The 20,513-nt window shown below is 46.9% G+C and overlaps 1 protein-coding gene and 1 pseudogene across 1 annotated transcript; both read left to right on the forward strand.

Annotated features, from left to right (window-relative positions):
• Positions 1-247: 247 nt before the first annotated feature.
• On the forward strand, positions 248-1,424 carry LOC123441486 (annotated as a pseudogene).
• An 825-nt stretch (positions 1,425-2,249) lies between these two features.
• Positions 2,250-7,188, forward strand: LOC123442971 (MAR-binding filament-like protein 1). Its single transcript, XM_045119167.1, has 3 exons — positions 2,250-2,621; positions 3,990-4,285; positions 5,080-7,188. The coding sequence occupies exons 1-3, from the start codon at positions 2,363-2,365 to the stop codon at positions 6,928-6,930; spliced, it is 2,406 nt and encodes an 801-aa protein (XP_044975102.1). The 5' UTR covers positions 2,250-2,362; the 3' UTR covers positions 6,931-7,188.
• The last annotated feature ends 13,325 nt before the right edge of the window (positions 7,189-20,513 follow it).

Genomic DNA, 20,513 nt, shown 5'->3' on the forward strand with positions numbered 1-20,513 from the left:
GATGAAGTTGATGACCCATCAATTTTTAGAGGCCATTGCATGCAGAGAGGCCCTAGTACTAGTAGAGGATCTCAACCACCATCAGTTTGTGTTTGCTTCGATCATGGGTGATATCCACAAAAACAATCATGGTAGTAGTGGTGCCATTATCAGCCAGATTAGGTTTCATATCGCTTTTTAGTTGTAATTTTATTTTTGAAAATCGTGTTATCTTCCCTAATAATAAAGCATGTATCGCTTCTGTCGTATGTCGTCAGCACATTTGTACAAAAGCCCCTCCACTTTTAGGTATTCAACTCGCAGTCCCTTCATAAGTCGATCTGACGGGAGCTGGGAAACGAAGCTCACCTCCCGTGCGGCGGCGACCCTGTCCCGGCGGCTGTTGGCCCGGCCCACGGCCCTCGCGCCCACCACACGCGGCGCCGGGGCGCGGGGAGCGCGATGGTGCTGGAGCTGGACACGGCGGGGGCGTCGCCGGCGACCGGGCAGGGTGCGGGCGCGCTCAAGCGACGGCTGAAGGAGGCCATCGACGGCGCCATGGCCCGCATGTCCGAGCCCGAGTGGGCGCCCTTCCGGCCCGCATGTCCGAGCCCGAGTGGGCGCCCTTCCGGCCCGGCACCTCCTACTTCGCGCCGCTCCGGCCCGCGGGCGCCGCCCTGGGCCTGCTCGAGCTCGTCACCCGCGGCGGCGGGATCGGGGTGCTCCTGCCCATGCTCTCCGACAACGAGGCCCGCGCCGTCGCCTCCTCCTCCTGCGGCTACCCTTGCTCCGCCTACTTCGTCGACGGTGAGCGCCGCCCCAAGATCCCCCATTCCCTCCCTTCCCTTCCTCCCCCCTCTCCAAGTAATAACAATAATAAAATAAATAAATAATTCCGGAAACGCCTCAGAATAGGCACAAGGACAGCCTGTAGAACCCATAACAAAGCAATTACATCAGGTAGATAAATCTATGTTCTTTTTTTTTGCTTTGAGGTGCATTGATTTATTGGTAAACTGGGCGAGGCAGGTGAGCTGTCAGCACATCTTGACCACCATTGATTTATAAACAAGACGAATAGATATGCAGACTAAGCTCCATAGCAAAGGAATTTTCATAGTACATGCCATGTTTATGCTCACTCTTGAATAAACTGTATATAACTATTATGCGATACTTGAACCATAGAAGCAATTCGTGCCTTGCAGTCAATTTATAAAAGGGTAAGATGTATCACAATATCTTTTACTTGTGTTCTTTGTGATGTCAAGTGTGAAAATAGAATATATATAATCTTTAAATTATCTTTGCCCTTTTTTTATGTCTCTGCCTTACTCTTTATGTGTATGTGCTCGCTGTGTTTACTTGCATCTGATGAAAATTTGCATTTTTAACTTTAACATAGATGTTTAGTAAAATCAGATATAAAAACTGATGCACAATGACACATGAATCGGTTATGTCTTTTTTTTACCCGATCCAACGCATGGGTATTTGTGCTAGTTCATATTAAAGCACATAGTTTAGCCAAGCTCATTTCGTCTTTAGGTCGATGACATCATATTTGATTTGTCCAATTTTATGACCAGAACTGTATCTCACATTATGTGGGTTTGATGAATAAAGCCTGGTTTATACTACTCCCTCCGTTTCTAAATATAAGTCTTTATAGAGATTTCACTAGTGAACTACATACGGATGTATATAAACATACTTTAGAGTGCACATTTAATCATTTTGCACCGTATGTAGACACCTATTGAAATCGCTTAAAAGACTTATACTCGCTCCGTTCCTAAATATAAGTCTTTGTAGAGATTTCCCTAATAGACTACATACGGATGTATATAGACATACTTTAGAGTATAGATTCAATCATTTTGCTCTGTATGTAGACCCTTAATGAAATCGCTTAAAAGACTTATATTTAGGAACGGAGGGAGTATTTAGGAATGGAGGGAGTACATCCCTAAAAGAATAATCTGCTGACCACACAGAAACCCCGAAGTACCCTTCCAAACGGTAGCAAGCAGAAGCTGTGCGAAGCACACATCCGGAGGGTAAATCCGTCACTCCACCGAACCGACAACCTTAGGCGCACGGCCAGCCGGTGGGCTCCCCAGTCCCCACCAGCGTAAACGCTGAACACCCATACCACCCCCGCAGAAAACCTCGCCAAGATTCGTGCGCGTTCAAAATCGCAGGGACATACGCGTAATTACTCCATCACCCAAAGCAGATTGCCTTTGTCCCCAGTTGAGACCCACCCACTCTCTCTCCTTCGCCTCCGAGATGGCCAGCTCCTAATCCACACCACCACCACCACCACCGCCACCGCCATTTCCACTTCGGCCTCTGCCCTTGCCTCTGCGGGTGTGGCGCGATGGGGTACCTCCTCCTCTCGCCCTCGCCGTCGCCGCCGCTCGCGTCCCGGCACCGCTCCCCCGCCGCCGCCGCCGGCCGCCACCGCGCGCGGAGGGGCGGGGCCATCGCCGCCTCGTCCGATGGCGTGCCGTCCACGTCTCAGGCGGCCCGGTACGCGCTGGCGCGCCGGGCCGTGCTCCTCGGGGTCTCCGCGCTGCCGCTCCTCCGCGACACCGCCGCCAAGGCGGCCGCGCCAAGTAGCGCTGGTCTCGTGACTGGTTAGTGCGATGCTCCGACCCGGGATCCGCTTGTTCATGTTAATTCTGTTCTGTGCGCCCGGAGTATGTATTAAAGCACTATAATGCCTAGTCTGTCTGTATAATACTGTCTGACGAGAAAGGTTTTGCCCCCAATTTCGTCACTGTCACCAATGTTTGCAGTACAAAGAGTCAAAGACTGTAAAAGCAAAGACCTTCTAGAACTGGTAAAACAAAGAGGTTGTGTCATCCTGCCATATTGAAATTTCCACCTGACATTAGTTTGTAAATTATTGCTTAGAGCATGGTTAATAGTATAGCCAGCTGCTGGCTATAAGCCATTGCCATGTCATCTATAACCCATCTTATAGTTAACATGTACAATAGTTGATTAGAAAGTGTACTACTTTTTTATTACATGGTCCACCTTTCACTTTCACAAAGTGTCTAGGAGCACATGTTAGAGCTGGCTCTTAACTAAGAGCCCGCTTACCTTCTCTCTCATCTCCCCTTTCTTTCAACTAAGCAAAAATATATTATTTTATTTCTTATAGCCCGCTGACTCAGGTCTATTGTACTTGCTCTTAGAACTACAAATTTGAGTTTGGGATGGATTTTTTAATACTATGTTGTACTTATACAAAAAAGGTGGTGATGACTACAGATAACTCCTCAAAATAAATCTTACACTTGATATGTGCCACACCTCAAAGGTTTATGTCTAGGTTTTGTGAAAGGTCTCATACCTGCAGCATCGGTCTGTACTACACCTGATATTCTGGTGGAAGATATTTGAAATTGGAGTTACACAGCTATGCTCTCATTATTCACGACTTATCTCAAGTGAATTTTGAGTTTTGATCAGATGCCGCTTTTTAAATTTTCCCGCAGTTTATGGCATGTCATTATCCGAAGGGTTTATTAGAAGAAAGGGGATCCTTGCCCCGAGGATAGATCGCCAAGCTCAGAATTGCTACAAAACTTTCAAGATTGGACGTAATAAAGTCATCTGTAAACCTAACGATGCCATGCTTGATGGTCAGAATCCCTGCCCTCATTTAAATAGGCATATTGAAGATGGGATTTATGACTATCGTAGTAATCCTGTTGGGGTCTACTATGATGCATTCCTTTGCTTTTGCTGCTTGGTATAAATATTTTCTAGTGTACCTGCAAACTCTACTCCAAGATAAGGTTATTTTGAATTCAATTGTCTTCGTGCCGCCTCATTGTCATCGCACTCGAGTGCTATTTAGTGCTTGCATACTAATACTACTAACTTGGGAACATTTTGTAAACATAAACGTACTGATACTAGTACATTTGTTTTGCGCATTTATGGTGGTTTGGAAAATCAAATAAATAATTGAAGTTGCTTTTCCTCTGTAGAGACAAAGGATGTCCCAAAGGTGGATGAACCTCAGACTGGTGGGACTATGGTTGATGAACCTCAGACTGGTGGGACTATGGTTGATGAACCTCAGACTGGCGGGACTCAGTCAGAAACTCCTCTACTTGAAGCCCCTCAACCTGAATCACCCTTACCACTGGTGCAAAAACAATCTCCAGGGAATCCACTTGCTGGCCTTCTGAATGCAATTGCAGTTATTGCCTCAGGCGTTCTTGCTGGATTGTATGGTACATCTCAACAGGAAAAGAAGGCCCTGCAATCTGTCGTCTCATCTGTAAATCATCTGCAAACCTGTAGTTAGTGTCTTACTGCTGTTTATCTGTTATGGTATAGCGATTTTGTGTAGCCTTAGATAATCATGCCTTACTAGACTACTAGTCCATAATAAGCGCCAAAAACTGCGAACCCCTCAACTTATAATTGTGAATTCAGACCGGTGCTAATTCATCCATTTTCCATCCCTTTTTACTTTTACTTATTGAGATGGTTTAAGATGGTTGCTCATGCATTTTCTTAATCTGTCCATTCATGACCTTGCCTTCGTATCAATTTGAGTCTCTATATTAGCCCTTCATTCATCCTGATCGTGTCTCATCTAGCATGGTCTCCACTCACTTTGACATATTTCATTCTTGTGTAGTCTTGGCCAAGATCCAAAGAAATAAAAAAGAGAAATGGACACAAATAGTAATGGGCATATCCATAGACAAACACATGTGTTTGTGTGTGTTGGTGCGCGTGCTTGTGCTTTGATGCCTGGGCTTGGGCATGTGTTTTGTAGAAATGAACACTCTCAAATTAGGGTGTACGAGAGCTTACATATGTTATTAAACCCAATTTTTGTTAGGCTTGAAAGTATAGGACTCACTGAGAACCTTGCAAGCTTGAATACTCTTATTTCCCGCCGTGATGTTCTCAGAGAAATGTGTCGAGTTGACTCCCTTAAAGAGTATAACTTGAATATGGATGCAATAAGATTTAAAAATATTATAAGTACTTCAATACATTGAAATTTATATATTCCATGAAGACATTTATCTGACATGTCTAAATTGCTACTTTGTTCAGTTGGAGGTCAAATTGGCTGAAAATGAGGCAGCAATCTCATCGATGAGGGAGACATATGAAAAAAGGTTATTAGAGCAGCAAGCGGCACAAAAGAAGCAATCTATGAAGTTCCAGGAGCAGGAAGCTTCATTGCTAGATCAATTGTCTTCAACAAAAAAGACTGTAACATCACTAAGTGAAGATTTCAGAAGGGAGAAGGCACGGGCTGAGGAGCTCAAGGATGAAATACGGCGATTAGAAAGTAGTATTGATAAAGCTGGGAATGATAAAGAAGTGCTTGAAGCCCAACTGACAGAAAAGTTTGGTGAAATGAGTGATTTGGAGGAAAAATTAAGTCTTCTCAGCCAACAGAATGATAGTAAGGAGAAACGCATCGAGGAACTCAACTCATCACTTTCTTCAAAGGAAGCAGAGTACCAGAACCTGCGCCGTTTCTCTCATCAAACTAAAGAGAGTCTTGAATTTGCAAATGCTAAAATACAACAGCTGGAGGAAGAGATTCATACAACTAAAAATGATCTTGCTTCTAAGATATCTTCAATTGACTCACTGAATGAGAAACTTCAAGCATTAAACTCTGCAAAGAAGGAAGCTGATGAAAAAATAAATGAGCTAATCAAAGAGTGTACAGACTTGAAGGCTTCTTCTGAGATGAGAGCGAATCATGATTCTGAATTATTGTCTGAGAAAGATGATCTGATCAAACAACTGGAAGAAAAGCTCTCTGTTGCACTAAGTGCCTCTAGCAAAGACCATGAAGTCATTGCCGAGTTGAACAAGGAATTGGATTCCACCAAAGCAATGTTAGACGATGAAGTTGCGGCACTGAAAAGTCTTAGAGATCTACTTAAATCCACTGAAGAGACCCTAAGTGATTCCCGAACTGAGGTTTCCAAACTTTCCGAGGACCTTGATGAAGCAAATAGAATGAACAAGGACCTGTCATTGCAGATTTCAAATCTCCAAAGCGAGTTCAATGAAATGCAAGAAGGTCTGACTTACAAGCTTGGAGAGGCTGAATCAGTATGTAAAGCTCTATCAGATGAAGTGGTGTCAGCTAAAGAGATGGTTCAAAAGGGACAGGAAGAACTTGAAGCTACCTCTAATGGGCTTGCTTCTGCTGTGGAAGCTCGTGATAACCTGAAGAAAGAATTGCTGGATGTGTACAAGAAATTTGAATCCACCACACAGGAGCTTGTTGATGAAAGGAGAGTTGTGACTACTTTGAATAGGGAGCTTGAGGCTTTGGCCAAACAATTGAATGCAGATTCTCAAGCACGAAAAGTACTCGAAGCAGACCTGGATGAAGCAACCAGATCACTGGACGAGATGAACACGAGTGCACTGTCACTATCTAAGGCGCTAGAGAGCACTCATTCCAAGAATGCCACTCTTGAGGCAGAGAAAGAAATGCTATCAAAAGCTCTCGATGAACAAACAAAACTGACAACCGAGGCTCAAGAGAACTGCGAGGATGCTCAGAATCTTATCACGAGGCTTCAGACAGAAAGGGAGACTTTTGAAATGAGGTCTAGGCACCTCGAAGAGGAACTGGCGTTAGCGAAGGGTGAGATGTTGCGTCTAAGAAGGCAGATTAGTGCAAGCAAATCCCAGAAAACAAGATATGTTCCCAGAACAAGTGCATCCACAGAAACCAGCACTGCTCCCAGAGCAAGTTCGCCCACAGAGACGAGCAATGTTCCCAGAACAAGTGTTGCCACAGAGACCAGTCAGACCCCGAACGAGCAGTCTGTGAATGATGGTACGCAGAAGGCTGGCGAAATTGCTGCTGAGACTCCATATACTGTAAGAGTAAAGGCTAGGAGAGGAAAAGGCGGTGCATCGCGATGAATCTGTCTGGTAGTCCCATAGAGAAGAGCCATCTTCCTTTCATTTTGTTTAGTCATCGGTTATTTTTGATACTACCATCCTGTAGCGTCGGTAATCATTTCAGTGCTATTTAGTTTACTTGTGACGTTTGAGATATCCAGTTCCTTTGCTGTAATTCACGTACCACGAGTTTTGAGAATTTGAGGGTTTACATGTGTACAGGTTAATTTTTGAATGGTCGACATGATGGAGAATTCTCCTATCTGTAGTTACACTGAATTGTTCACAGATGTTATCCGCTCGTTTTATCTACTTGGTAGAATCAATTTTCTGCTATTCACTGTTAATCTAGCAGCATTGCTTATTTTCAAATGCAGTAGCACTACCTATCTATACTTTGTGCATCACATGTTTTTGGTTAACCCACATGCTCCTGCTTAATCACACCAGTTCACACATTTTCATATCCTGGAGGCAGGTTTATTTGTTCCCTGGGATCCAATGGTTGCTGCTGCCATTTGGTTTAAGGGAAACATGGTGTATAAAAGTTGTAGAGCTTTATTATATACTAGCAAAAGAGCCCGTGCGTTGCACCAGGAGCATGTACAAATAAAACATCGAACCCTGGTACTCCTAGTGTGTCGGCATGTCGGACACATCCCCGGTGTACTGTCTACACACCACGGGTCATCGTGGCATGGTTGGTGGCTCGCCATCTAGAGTAAGGCGGTGTACTGTCTACACACCACGGGTCATCGTGGCATGGTTGATGGCTCGCCATCTAGAGGAAGGAAGTGCCCGTCCGCTGCAACGGATTAGCAATTCTACTATGTTCATATCAAGCTATTGAGAACACATAATGTATAGTCAACCTTGTTAATTCAAAATCAAATAAATTTAAACGTTGGTTGCACTTATAAGAATATAATACATTTAGTTGATGGATTACATGCGGCTAGCCTAGAGAACACAATGTATTTTAGAAACCGTAGTTTAAATTTGCCAATTGAAACTTCAGTTATTCATCACAAATACAAACCGTGACTCTGTTTTTGTTTGGAATTTTCATTTTAGACACAACAATATATTAAGAATTTAAATATAACTTTTCCTGATATTAGAATATTAGTTGACATAGGAAGTATTATATAAGTAGTAAAATCTGTGTAATTTTCCAAGATATTTTGTAGAGTTTTGAGCACCGAAATATTTAGATTATGCTAATCCTCATAAGCTTATGGAAGAGTAGAGGAGGAAGGGATGCTGACTCTTTTTGCCATTGACGGTCTCCTGTGTCAGTCCATCTCCTGTGTCAGTCCATCAATCTTTTCCTCTATCTCTGGATCCACTTTCTGGTCAAACTCGATGGGGACACCGCCACTCGCCGTTGTAACGCCAGCCATAGGGACTAGCAGGATCCGCCAGCCGTTGGTCCAGATCGAAGTCCATGTCTTCAGCAGGATGGCGCTGTGGACCAAGTGCTGCTGGTTGTTTTCCTTGCCGCTACTACTTGCTTTACAATTCCTTTTCCTTCCATTCCATCAAGGCCTCGGCTCGATCCCGTCTGGATCGGGAGAGCCAGTGCCCGACCCCGGCCTCACCTTGCCACCTCGACGCATCACCTCGTCGGTGAGGATCTCCTCCACCGCCAGAAGCTCCGTCCGCGACGACCTCTCTCTTCCCCTTCCTCGTGCAACAAAGGTGGCCTCCCTTACCCAAGCAAGCGCCCACTGCGTCTACCTTCTCTTCCTTCATGGATGTAGCCGTCCGCCACTCGGCCGACAAGGGCGCCGCCCCTCACCTTCTCCTGCTCCGTCGCGGCCGGAAAGAGAGCGTTTGGATAAGATCAAACAAATGATTGCAAGTTGAATTTTTACAGATGCAGGTGCTTTCTTGCAAAAATGAAACGTTTTTAAACCAGGACTGCGGGTTGAATCCTCAAAAACGAAGGGACTTTTTTTGCAAAACTGTCATGACGGACGACATAAGCAGTAGCTGCTTTGTTATTAGGGAAAGACTACTACTAATATATACGCGAAATTTCAAGGGATAAATACATTATATCTTCTAAAGGAATATACTCATATTTTGGATGAACATACTCCCAACATGTTTTGCATGGACATGGTTCCGTTCTGGTGAACATACTCTATTTCAATAGTATAATTAAACTTTGGAAGAGTATGCATCACAGATTTGATTATAATATACTCCTACTTAACAAAAATAGTGTCTAGCATGTTCAATTCTCGTCCTCGTGGATGTTAGAAATAAGAAATAAACGGGCTTGGCCCATTAGCAATTTCTAAAATCTCAAATCAGCCCATGAGAAAAATGACAAGTGATGATGTTAAAATTTAGTCTCGGTGGTGGTGCTAAAATTTAGTCTCATACTGCTAGTTGAGAAAGTGTGGGACCTTTTTATATAGCGGGTTCTCTGCACCACACTTATTAGTAAGGCGTGAAGCAGAGAAATAAAAGACCACACACACTCACTCGCCTCACCAGACTCGGGCCAGGGTGGCGCGCATGCAACATGAGCGTGAATGGATAAGTCGGATTGAGATCGTGGTCGCAAAACGATACCGCCTTTGATCATATTATATATACTCCTATTAGTCGCGTCCAAACATATATTGAAAACACCTAGGATTTTGCCTCATCTCGTAACTTGCGTCGCCACCATAGTCTACTCTATCCCGAACACGGGCGTGCATCAGCGTGCGGGACAGGAGGTCTCAAGAGGTCTCCGAAACTGTTCATCCTTACGATCATGTGCCAGGAGTGGATGAATTAGGTTTTTGCGAAGCGTTGCTCAAGTTCGTCATCACGGGTCGTCTTTCGTCCAAGTCGGGCGGTGCTACTCATCGCCGTCTTCATCACTGTCAACAATAGATCGTTGCCAACATCGTCATGAACACCGTCGCTCCTACAACAACTAATAGACGGTAATCCGTTGTGATTTGTTTATGTTTTTTTCGAGAAAACGCAAGGAGCATTTGCGTTTCATTTCATTGAAAAGGTGGGAGATTACATGCCTCCTAAGAGGTGATGGTTACAAGGCCAATTCTTCGTCAATGGACGTCCCAGGAGGCGGGCAGCACAACCCTGAGCCCCTGTGCCCCAGCTTGTGCCCAACATTTGGCTTCTACTTTGATCCTATCACCTAATGAATCTATCGAGGGTCTCACATTGCCAAAGACACATTCGTTCCTCTGTTTCCAAATCATCTAAGGAACAAGCATTGTGATGGATTGTAGAGCCTTGTGAAGTGTGGGCGGGGTTTGTGCCTTCGCTTGTTGCCACCAGTCCAGCATGGTAGGTTCATTACCTAGTGGTTGCGTTGGTATGTGTGTTCAGTACAGGATGATGCGCCAGGTTTGCTTAGAAAATGGGCACACTAGAAATAGGTGATGGATTGTCTCTGGGTCGTGGTCGCAGAGGAGGCATTTGGGGTGGTGCCACAGGCCGTGTCGGGAAAGTCTTGCCGCCGTCCAACATCGGTCTTTGTTGGCGAGCCAGTGAAAGAATCTGCCGCGGGGCGGCGCCCAACCCTTCCAGATGAGCTTTCAGGAGGGTCAACGAGTGGATCCTTGGAATGTGGCGGCATAGCAAGACTGCACCGTGTATATGCCACTCGCCGTCCATTTCCATAGCAACCGACCAGGCTCAGTCAAGAGGGCGAAGTGTTGGGTGGCATGCCAGAGCATCATGTACTGACCTATCTCGTGTATCCCGAGGGTCCCTTGGATGTCACAGGACGAAGTGTTCCCGTGGAGGCCCTCTGTCATAGTTCTTGTACTGCGTCGCCGCTTGGGGATGCACCGGTATAGTTGGGGGATGAGTTCCGAGACTGATTGTCCATGTATCCAGTGGTCCTCCGAGAAAATGGCCGTCAGTCCATCACCAAGCTGTTGGGGAACGTCGCATGGGAAACAAAAATTTTCCTACGCGCACGAAGACCTATCATGGTGATGTCCATCTACGAGAGGGGATGTGTGATCTACATACCCTTGTAGACCGTACAGCAGAAGCACTAGTGAACGCGGTTGATGTAGTGGAACGTCCTCACGTCCCTCGATCCGCCCTGCGAACTATCCCGCGACCAGTCCCACGATCTAGTGCCGAACGGACGGCACCTCCGCGTTCAGCACACGTACAGCTCGACGATGATCTCGGCCTTCTTGATCCAGCAAGAGAGACGGAGAGGTAGAAGAGTTCTCCGGCAGCGTGACGGCGCTCCGGAGGTTGGTGGTGATCTAATCCCAGCAGGGCTCCGCCCGAGCTCCGCAGAAACGCGATCTAGAGGAAAAACCGTGGAGGTATGTGGTCGGGCTGCCGTGGCAAAAGTTGTCTCAAATCAGCCCTAACACCTCAGTATATATAGGAGGGAGGGGGAGGGAAGAGGCAGCCTCAAACCCTCAAGGTTTGGCCGAAATTGGAGGTGGAGGAGTCCTACTCCAATCCTACTTGGAGTAGGATTCCACCTTCCCACTTGGAAACTCTTTCCACCTTGTGTTTTTTCCTTCTCAAACCTTATGGGCTTTAGTGGGAACTTATTCCAGCCCACTAGGGGCTGGTTTATCTCTTCCCATAGCCCATGAGACCCCTTGGGGCGTGACACCCCTCCCGATGGTCCCCGGCACCCCTCCCGGCACTCCCGGTACACTGCCGATGAGCCCGAAACTTTTCCGGTGACCAAAACAGGACTTCCTATATATCAATCTTTACCTCGGACCATTCCGGAGCTCCTCGTGACGTCTTGGATCTCATCCAGGACTCCGAACAACATTCGGTAACCAACCATATAACTCAAATACGCATAAAACAACGTCGAACCTTAAGTGTGCAGACCCTGCGGGTTCGAGAACTATGTAGACATGACCCGAGTGACTCCTCGGTCAATATCCAATAGCGGGACCTGGATGCCCATATTGGATCCTACATATTCTCCGAAGATCTTATCGCTTGAACCTCAGTGCCAAGGATTCATATAATCCCGTATGTCATTCCCTTTGTCCTTCGGTATGTTACTTGCCCGAGATTCGATCGTCAGTATCCGCATACCTATTTCAATCTCGTTTACCGGCAGGTCTCTTTACTCGTTCCGTAATACAAGATCCCGCAACTTACACTAAGTCACATTGCTTGCAAGGCTTGTGTGTGATGTTGTATTACCGAGTGGGCCCCGAGATACCTCTCCGTCACACGGAGTGACAAATCCCAGTCTCGATCCATACTAACTCAACGAACACCTTCAGAGATACCTGTAGAGCATCTTTATAGTCACCCAGTTACGTTGCAACGTTTGATACACACAAAGCATTCCTCCGGTGTAAGTGAGTTATATGATCTCATGGTCATAGGAACAAATACTTGACACGCAGAAAACAGTAGCAACAAAATGACACGATCAATATGCTACGTCTATTAGTTTGGGTCTAGTCCATCACATGATTCTGCTAATGATGTGATCCCGTTATCAAGTGACAACCCTTGCCTGACCATCTTTGATCAACGAGCTAGTCAACTAGAGGCTTACTAGGGACAGTGTTTTGTCTATGTATCCACACAAGTATTGTCTTTCCAATCAATATAATTATAGCATGGATAATAAACGATTATCATGAACTAAGAAATATAATAATAACAAATTTATTATTGCCTCTAGGGCATATTTCCAACACAAGCACCATAGTGGTGGATGCAAAGAACATTACACTGTCCTCCTTAGAGAATTGTAGGCCCAATCCTTGCCATTCCAGTCCGCGTCTGTACGGCCAAACCACATCCATCGTAGCCGAAGCGCTAGGCCGGTGCACTCCAGATCACGGATCCCAAGGCCACCATATTCTACGGGGCGACAAGTGTGGCGCCCGTTGACATGGCAGTGCTCTCCGTTGGCGGTGGCGTGGCCGACCTAAATAAATCCACGTTGTATTTTCTCGAGCTGCTTCATGGTCTTCTTTGGAGGGGCAAGTGCGAGCAACTGATGCATCGGGATTGAGCTCAGTACATACTTTACTAGTGCGAGTCGCCCAACTTTGTTCATGAGCCATGCTTTCCATGCCGAGAGATTGGCTGCCACCGAAGACGAGGGGTTGTAGCTGGGCTGCAGTGGGGCGGCGGAGCGTCAACGAGATGCCAAGGTAAGTGATAGGTAATTCGACCATCGGGCATCCCAGTTGAGTGATCATCTCCGCAGTGTCGGGGTTGCCATGAAGGATGGTAGCTGAGCTCTTGGCGTAGTTGACCCTGAGCCCGGTTGCTCTGCCAAACATGGTGAGGATCCCCTTAATGGCATCCAAATCATCCTGTGTGGCGTGGTAGAACAACATGACGTCATCCACGTAGAGGGAGATCGCCGGGATGTCGCGTCGGTGGTGAAGCAGGCGCAGTATGCTGCAGTCATGGGCGCGTCGAATGATGCGGCTAAGGGTGTCCACGGCGAGCATGAAGAGCTGTGGGGACACCGGGTCTCTCTGGCGTAGGCCACAACGAAGCGAGATGGGTGGGCCGGGCTCGCCATTGAGCATGACGCCGGTGCTGGACGTCGCAAGTAAGATCGCCAGCCACTCCCGGAACCGGGTTCCAAATCCATACCGGGCGAGAACCTCGAAGAGGAAAGGCCATGATATGGAGTCGAAGGCTCGCGTGAGGTCTAGTTTCAGCATGATCTGTGGAACCTTAACTTGGTACAACAACTTGAGCGATTGCCTAACCAAGACGGAGTTGTAATGGAGACTCCGGTTGGGGATGATGTGTTCTAGTTGCATCTGACCAGGCCGCCTAGTCTGGGGGCGAGCCGGAGCGATAGCACCTCCATGAAGATTTTTGCCATGAGATGTATCAAACAAATCAGCCGGTAGTCGTGAAGTTCGTTGGCATGGGTGCATTTGGGGAGCACGGTTAGTAGCACCTGGTTAAGCTTGCAGAAATCGCGACCTAGTAGCTCGTGCAGCTACTAGAAGACGTCCAAGATATCTTGCCGAATAGTGCTCCAGCAAGCTCTCCGGAATTCGGCCGTGAACCCGTCCGCCCCAGGTGCTTTCCGTGCCGGGAGCAGTTTGACGGTGTTCCATATTTCCTCATGGGTGAATGTGTTGGAAATATGCCCTAGAGGCAATTATAAAATAGTTATTATTATATTTCCTGTTTCAAGATAATCGTTTATTATCCATGCTATAATTATATTGAATGAAAGCATAGATACATGTGTGGATATATAGACAAAACAATGTCCCTAGTAAGCCTCTAGCTGACTAGCCAGTTGATCAAGGATGGTTAAGGTTTTCTGACCATATGCAAAGTGTTGTCACTTGATAACTGGATCACATCATTAGGAGAATGATGTGATGGACAATACCCAAACTAATAGACGTAGTTAGCATGGATCAACATATATATCCGAAGGTGTCCGTTGAGTTAGCATGGATCAAGACTGGGATTTGTCACTCCGTGTGACGGAGAGGTATCTCGGGGCCCACTCGGTAATACAACATCACATATAAGCCTTGCAAGCAATGTGACTCAAGTGTTAGTCGCGGGATCTTGTATTACGAAACAAGTAAATAGACTTGCCGGTAACGAGATTGAAATAGGTATAGAGATACCGATGATCAAATCTCGGGCAAGTAGCATACCGAAGGACAAAGGAAATGTTATACGGGATTATATGAATCCTTGGCATAGAGGTTCAACCGATAAGATCTTCATAGAATATGTAGGATCCAATATGGACATCCATGTCCCACTATTGGATATTGACTGGGGAGTGTCTCAGGTCATATCTGCATTGTCACATCCCTAAACCTTAAGCTAGATAGCATTGTGCTCATGTCTTCTTTGCATTTGCATCCAAGAAGTTCCAACAAAAACAACCAGTGGCAAAGGAAAAACTCTAAACCCTAGCCACCCTTTCAATTAAAGGAAAATTCAACTAGTTCAAAATCAATGAACCCAAAATGGCCTCAAGAAATGTTCAAACTTTCTGATAAATCATGAAAGTAAATGAGCATTAGAGAAAACTATTTTCTTGACACTTTAAGCATTTTAAATAAATGCAAAAGCCACTGGTTTCAATTTAAAAATTTGAAATCAGAAACTATAATTTTCCAAAAATGTTGAAAGTCTTGGAAATGAGTGGGGATATTATAACAAATATTTCAGGAGGTCAAAATTAGTTTTTACTTTTTGTTTTGGAGCTGAAATAATTAGCAAAGCAATAAATAGCAAAACAGAAAAAACAAAAGCAGAAGAAAAAGGAAAAGGCTTACCTGACGCCCAAGCCAGGCCCAGCCCATCTCGCCGCTCGTCCCCTTCCCCGCGCCAGTAGGCAGCAGGAGGTGGCCGCTGCCTCCTCCGGCGCGGCCACGCACCTGCGTGCCTGCCTGGCCGCCGGTTCGCGCTGGCGACGACGGGGATAAGCTCCCCAGAGCCTCCCCTATCCATTCCCCGCCTCGGTTCTTCCCCTCCGCCCGGATCTCCTCCCCCTCCCTGCTGCCGCCATTAGAGCCGAGCTCGAGCTCGAGCTGGCCGTGCCCCTGGCCATAGGATCTCCTCCGCGAGCACACCATTAGCTCCGCCTCGTCTCCCTGGTCGTCTCTGTAGAAGCCGAAGTCCCCTCGAGCCCTGCAACGCCGCAACGCCGTCGTCTTCTTCCTCCGGCCGCCGGACCTCTCCCGTCGATTCGTCGCCCCAGGCCTTCCCCGAGCCGTCTAAGCTCTTCTCTGCACTCCCTGTGAGCATGCGGTGGTTTTCCCTAAGCTTTCCCCGTCGATCCCCTCCTCTAGCCCTAGTTTCACCGGAGCCCGACGAGCCCCGCCGCTGCCGCTCGTCGTCGGTAACCCTCCGTTGATCAGCTCGTCCTTCCGAGGGCACCAGCAGCTCCAGGACGACGCGTAGATGCCGTAGCAGCTAAGATCTAAGCGTGGATCCCTCTGATTCAAAGCCCCCGACGACGCCTGAGCTTCGGCCGCCGCTCCAGCTCGTCGCCGACGCCTCTTCCGGCGACCCTAGCCTCCCCAGTTGGTCCTGCCAGATCGGCCACTTCGCGAGCTTGCTTTAGCTGCCAACCGCGTGCGTTTTCGTGCGGTGCAGCGCCGTCTAGGCCGCCTCCGGCGAGCCCTCCGCCGCGGGTTTGGTCGCCGGCGACCACCCTCCGGTGGCCGTCGACGTGGCCGGCCATTAGGGCCTAATCGCCCTCCTCTGAGTCGCTGACAGAGGGCCCCACGCCTGGTCAAACCCCAATTAGGGGCCGGTCAGCGCGGGATTAGTCCCAGAAAGGCTGACCAGTGGGGCCCCCCTGTCAGGTTTGACCTGCACAGGTCGGCTGACCTGCTAACGTCAGCCTGATGCAGTAAATGGAATTTCCATTATAAAAATAGTTCAGGAAATTGCTAAAAATTGCAAAAATAATAGAAATTAATCTGTAACTCCAATGAAAATAATTTATATATGAATAAGTATCAGAAAAATTCAAGGATTCTGATTATGCTATTTCCAGCTATGTTTGAAAAAGTTACAGAACCCTAAATTGTGAAATACGGAATAATTCAATTCTTTAATCACTTTATAAATGGAATTTGCAAAGATATCCAAATTTCATTATAAATGCAATGATCACACACTGCCCTAGATATAAACCAGTACCATAACATGACATTTCATGCATGTTAACATTAGGTTGATCTGAGCATCAGGTCGAATCAATTAAACCGGTATCCGAAAATACCCGTTTGAATTGCTATTCGAATGTGATTCAAATCAACTCTAAACCTAAAACATTTCAATTATAATAACTTATCACTTTGCATTCTCATGCCATGCTCATGCATCATTTTGATTGCATATGATTGTTATTGAATGTTGCCGTTCATTTCGGTAGGCTCCGCACCCCCGGATTCCACCGAATATCCGTCCGACGGATATCGTTCCTCCTTTGAGCAACAAGGCAAGCACCCCTTTTGATCATCCCGATAACACCTATGTTCTTGCTCCTGCACCTATTTAATGCATTAAGATCAACTGCTTCAACTGCTTTTGCCACGATAGTTGGACCCACTTCCTTTGCATGACTTAACCTTGTCACAGTAAATAGCCGAACCTTGCAACCTAGCATACCTGGTAGTTGCTTGAGCTATGATGTGCCTTATCCTGCTATGCATGCTATGCTTAGAGTTGTGTATGGTATGTCATCTGGGAGATGAACAGAAATGTGGAATGTGTTCGGTAAGCAAAGGTCGTGTGTTGAACTTGATTTGGTAAAGGTACCGGTGAAAGGCTGTGTAGGAGTACATGGCGGGTTGTTTCATTGGAACCGTCTTTAGGAACTGAGTTCCGTGTATGTAATCCAAGACTAGATACTACCACATGCTGGGCCCTGAAATATGACCCCGCTCGGCCTATTAATCGCGTAGTACTCGGTCCAGGAGTTGCAAGTAGTTTCTGGTGTTTATAGTAATGCTGGAGGCCGTGCATGGTGCTGACCTGAGAGGTGGACCGTGATGCGGTAGGCAGTGGCATGGTGTACCAAGTGGCACCCGGATGGTGGGCTTGGGAACCCTGCGCACATCGTTTGAGGCCGTGGCGGAAACCTCGGCCGGACTTCCGTACGGGTTACTCTCAGATAGGCGATAAACCTGGACTAAGTACTAATGTGGTTAACGGTCGTGGCCGACTCCCTCGCTGGGCTTCCGCTTGAAGGTTGCCGAGGTGCATGACGTGCACATGGCGATAAGTGGCGGAAGCGTGTGTGACGAAGTACACCCCTGCAGGGTTATGATCTATTCGAATAGCCGCGTCCGCGGATATGGACTACTTGGAGACATATGTTGTTCATAGATAACTTCAATGGCTACTCATAAAATTGTCAAGATAAGCGTGAGTGTCGTGGACGGCATTTCCGTATGGAGACGGAATGATTCCACGATAGGGTATTGTTTGGTGTTAGTGGACTCGTGTGCGAGAAATCGAATTGTCAAAACTAATTTCAAAAAGCAAGTTGTCTAGCCACGAGTCAAATGCTGGCTTTCTGCATGAAACCCCACAATACCTTCTTGATACCTTGCATGAGTAGTTAGCCATCCTAAAGTCTTGCTGAGTACCTTCGTACTCATGTTTGCTTAATAATGTTGCAGAGGTTGCTAATGACCCTAACGGAGGGTTCTTCGTAGACATCGACGACGATGAGTAGCTGGTGTCCCAGCTACGATCTGGCCCTACGTCGGCTCTGTAGTATAGTCAGGCCATGTGCCTTCTAGTTGCTCGGTCTGTATCCAGACAGTTTATAATTCTTCCGCTGGCTTGTATTGTATGACTGCTATTATGGGTCGCGAGACCCTTGATGTGTAATATTATGTGTGTGGCTCTTCCGAGCCTCCTAAATAAAGTTTGTATGTTTATGGTTATGTTATGATGCCATCGATGTATCTATACATATCGGTATGCCATGCGTACGTGTGTCTTACTTGATATGTATGGGGTTCGAATACCTAGTCGTGAACTTTAGTAGCACTCCCTACAAGGAAATGCCCCGTTGTGATCCAGCGAGCCTTGGTAGTTCGCTACTGCTCCAGACACATTGGTTGACCGGCATGTGTCCTTCTTAGCTGCTGTGTCTGTCCCCTTTGGGGAAATGTCACGCGACGTAATGGAGTCCTTGTAGCTTGCTACGACTCGTCTACGTTCGTTGATGACCGACACCTGCTTTGTTGGGTCATGTATGCCTGTCCTTGTGCGGAACTGCCACTTTGGCTTATGACTAGACATGTCGATCCGGGTTCTTTGACGTTGGAATGCTAGCGACACTATCGCATACGTGAGTCAAAAGACGCAAACGGTCCCAGCTAAGGTAAGGCTGCAGCCGTGGAGTTAACCGTGCGTGAGACCACAAAGGGATGTGATGTGTTACAGGCTGGATTCCTATGGCTTAGGATCGGGGTCCCGACAGCGTTGGTATCAGAGCCTGACTGACTGTAGGATTACTAAGCCAAACTGGTCGAAGTTGAGTCTAGAATTTGTTAGTTATATATAAGGGAATTGTTTGTGGAAGGGAACGTAAGACTCTTGTTCTCTTCTCAAGTTATTCTATTCTGGTCATCCTCGTCTTTTCTGCGGGAATTAAGGACTAGGTTACTCATCTTCTCCTAGGCTCGTGTTCCTGATCGGTAGCTTATAGGACTACGGGGCGAGAGATATTGGGTTTCTTTTATTCCTAGGAAGCAGGAAGTAAGTTTGATGATCAGAGAGTTGAACTTGATAGTTAAGTGGTGACGCTATTTCATTTTTGGGTTGTCTCAAAATTTGTTTTTGAGCATTTACAGCCGTTATGCTGCCCAATTTTGCATTCAGAGCTCTAATGCTTTTTTTTGCATTACTCTCTATTTACAGATGCCTGGCCGTCCTTCTCGTCAGGTGGTACGTCTGACCAGGTGCATTGATGTACCGGGTCATACGGCCATGCTGGTCAGGATGATGTCGGTGTGCGGTTACCGCTGGTACCCCGAGTACACAGTGGAGGAACAGTACCGAGACTTCAACCAGAGCCAGTACATCTGCACTGTTAGGGTATTTCCAGACTACCCTGGAGCGGAGAAGCCAATCCATTGGTCCTATGGGTTGGGAGTTACTGTTGACATGGCAGTACAAGATGCTGCCTATTATGAGAGCGAGACATGCACTGCTGCAGAATTCAGAGTTCTGCTATGTTCCGGCCTCTCAGTTTGGCGAAGAGGGATACCTCAGTGGAGTCTATTTTGATTCATCTATGGAGGATCCACTTCTGCAGACCACTGTTGAGATGCTAGAGAACAGAGACAGGGATGCTCGTGCTCTCCGCATGGAGCTTTACGCTACCCGTGCCCGTCTGTGGACAGCTTTGACGCAGCTGGCATCGGTAGTCCAGACAGGGTATGGAGAGATGGAGATGATGAACCCTGTTAGGACCCATCTTCCGGCCCATGTTGACTGGCCAGCTATAGGAGGAGCCACACCTCTTCGGGGACCCCTCTTACCACCAGTCAGGGGACCAAGGCCACATCCGTGTCCTTATGGATCCCAGGGATCTCAGGCTAGAGTGTTTCCTGATCCGCAGGTTGAGCTTCCAGGTCATGGAGGTAATCTCTATGAGATGTTCTATGCGGATGCCTGAGCTGTGAGCGGAAGGATAGTATGGTAGTAGCCGTACGTTCACAGTCCTGTGTGACTTGTGGAGTATGGTAGTAATGTGAAACGAATTCCGGAGGCCTAGATAAATAATGTATAGGAAGCTTGTAAGCCTCTGATGAGTAGTTCCACCATTTCAGTAGTTTGCTCTTCGAGTAAGTTTGTACTGAACTATGTAAGGGTGTGTATGAACCATGGTGTATATATAGCAGTTGCTTGTTACCATGTTGTTCGGATATTCATTTCCGCATTCCGTGTGTTCAGTACATTCTTAATCCATAGCTAGTAATGTTATGATATTGGTCTAAGCTATGAGTTTGTTTGTCAGGATGGTGTTCACCAGGTTGAACCGTGCCCCAGCTCATGAGCAAGGTGAGGGTAGTCAAGCGTCGCAGGAAGACCTGCCTCACCCACCTTCTCTGGTAGAAGTGATGCTTGAG

Source organism: Hordeum vulgare, chromosome 3H (assembly GCF_904849725.1).
Source record: "Hordeum vulgare subsp. vulgare chromosome 3H, MorexV3_pseudomolecules_assembly, whole genome shotgun sequence".
Classification (NCBI taxonomy): Eukaryota; Viridiplantae; Streptophyta; class Magnoliopsida; order Poales; family Poaceae; genus Hordeum; species Hordeum vulgare.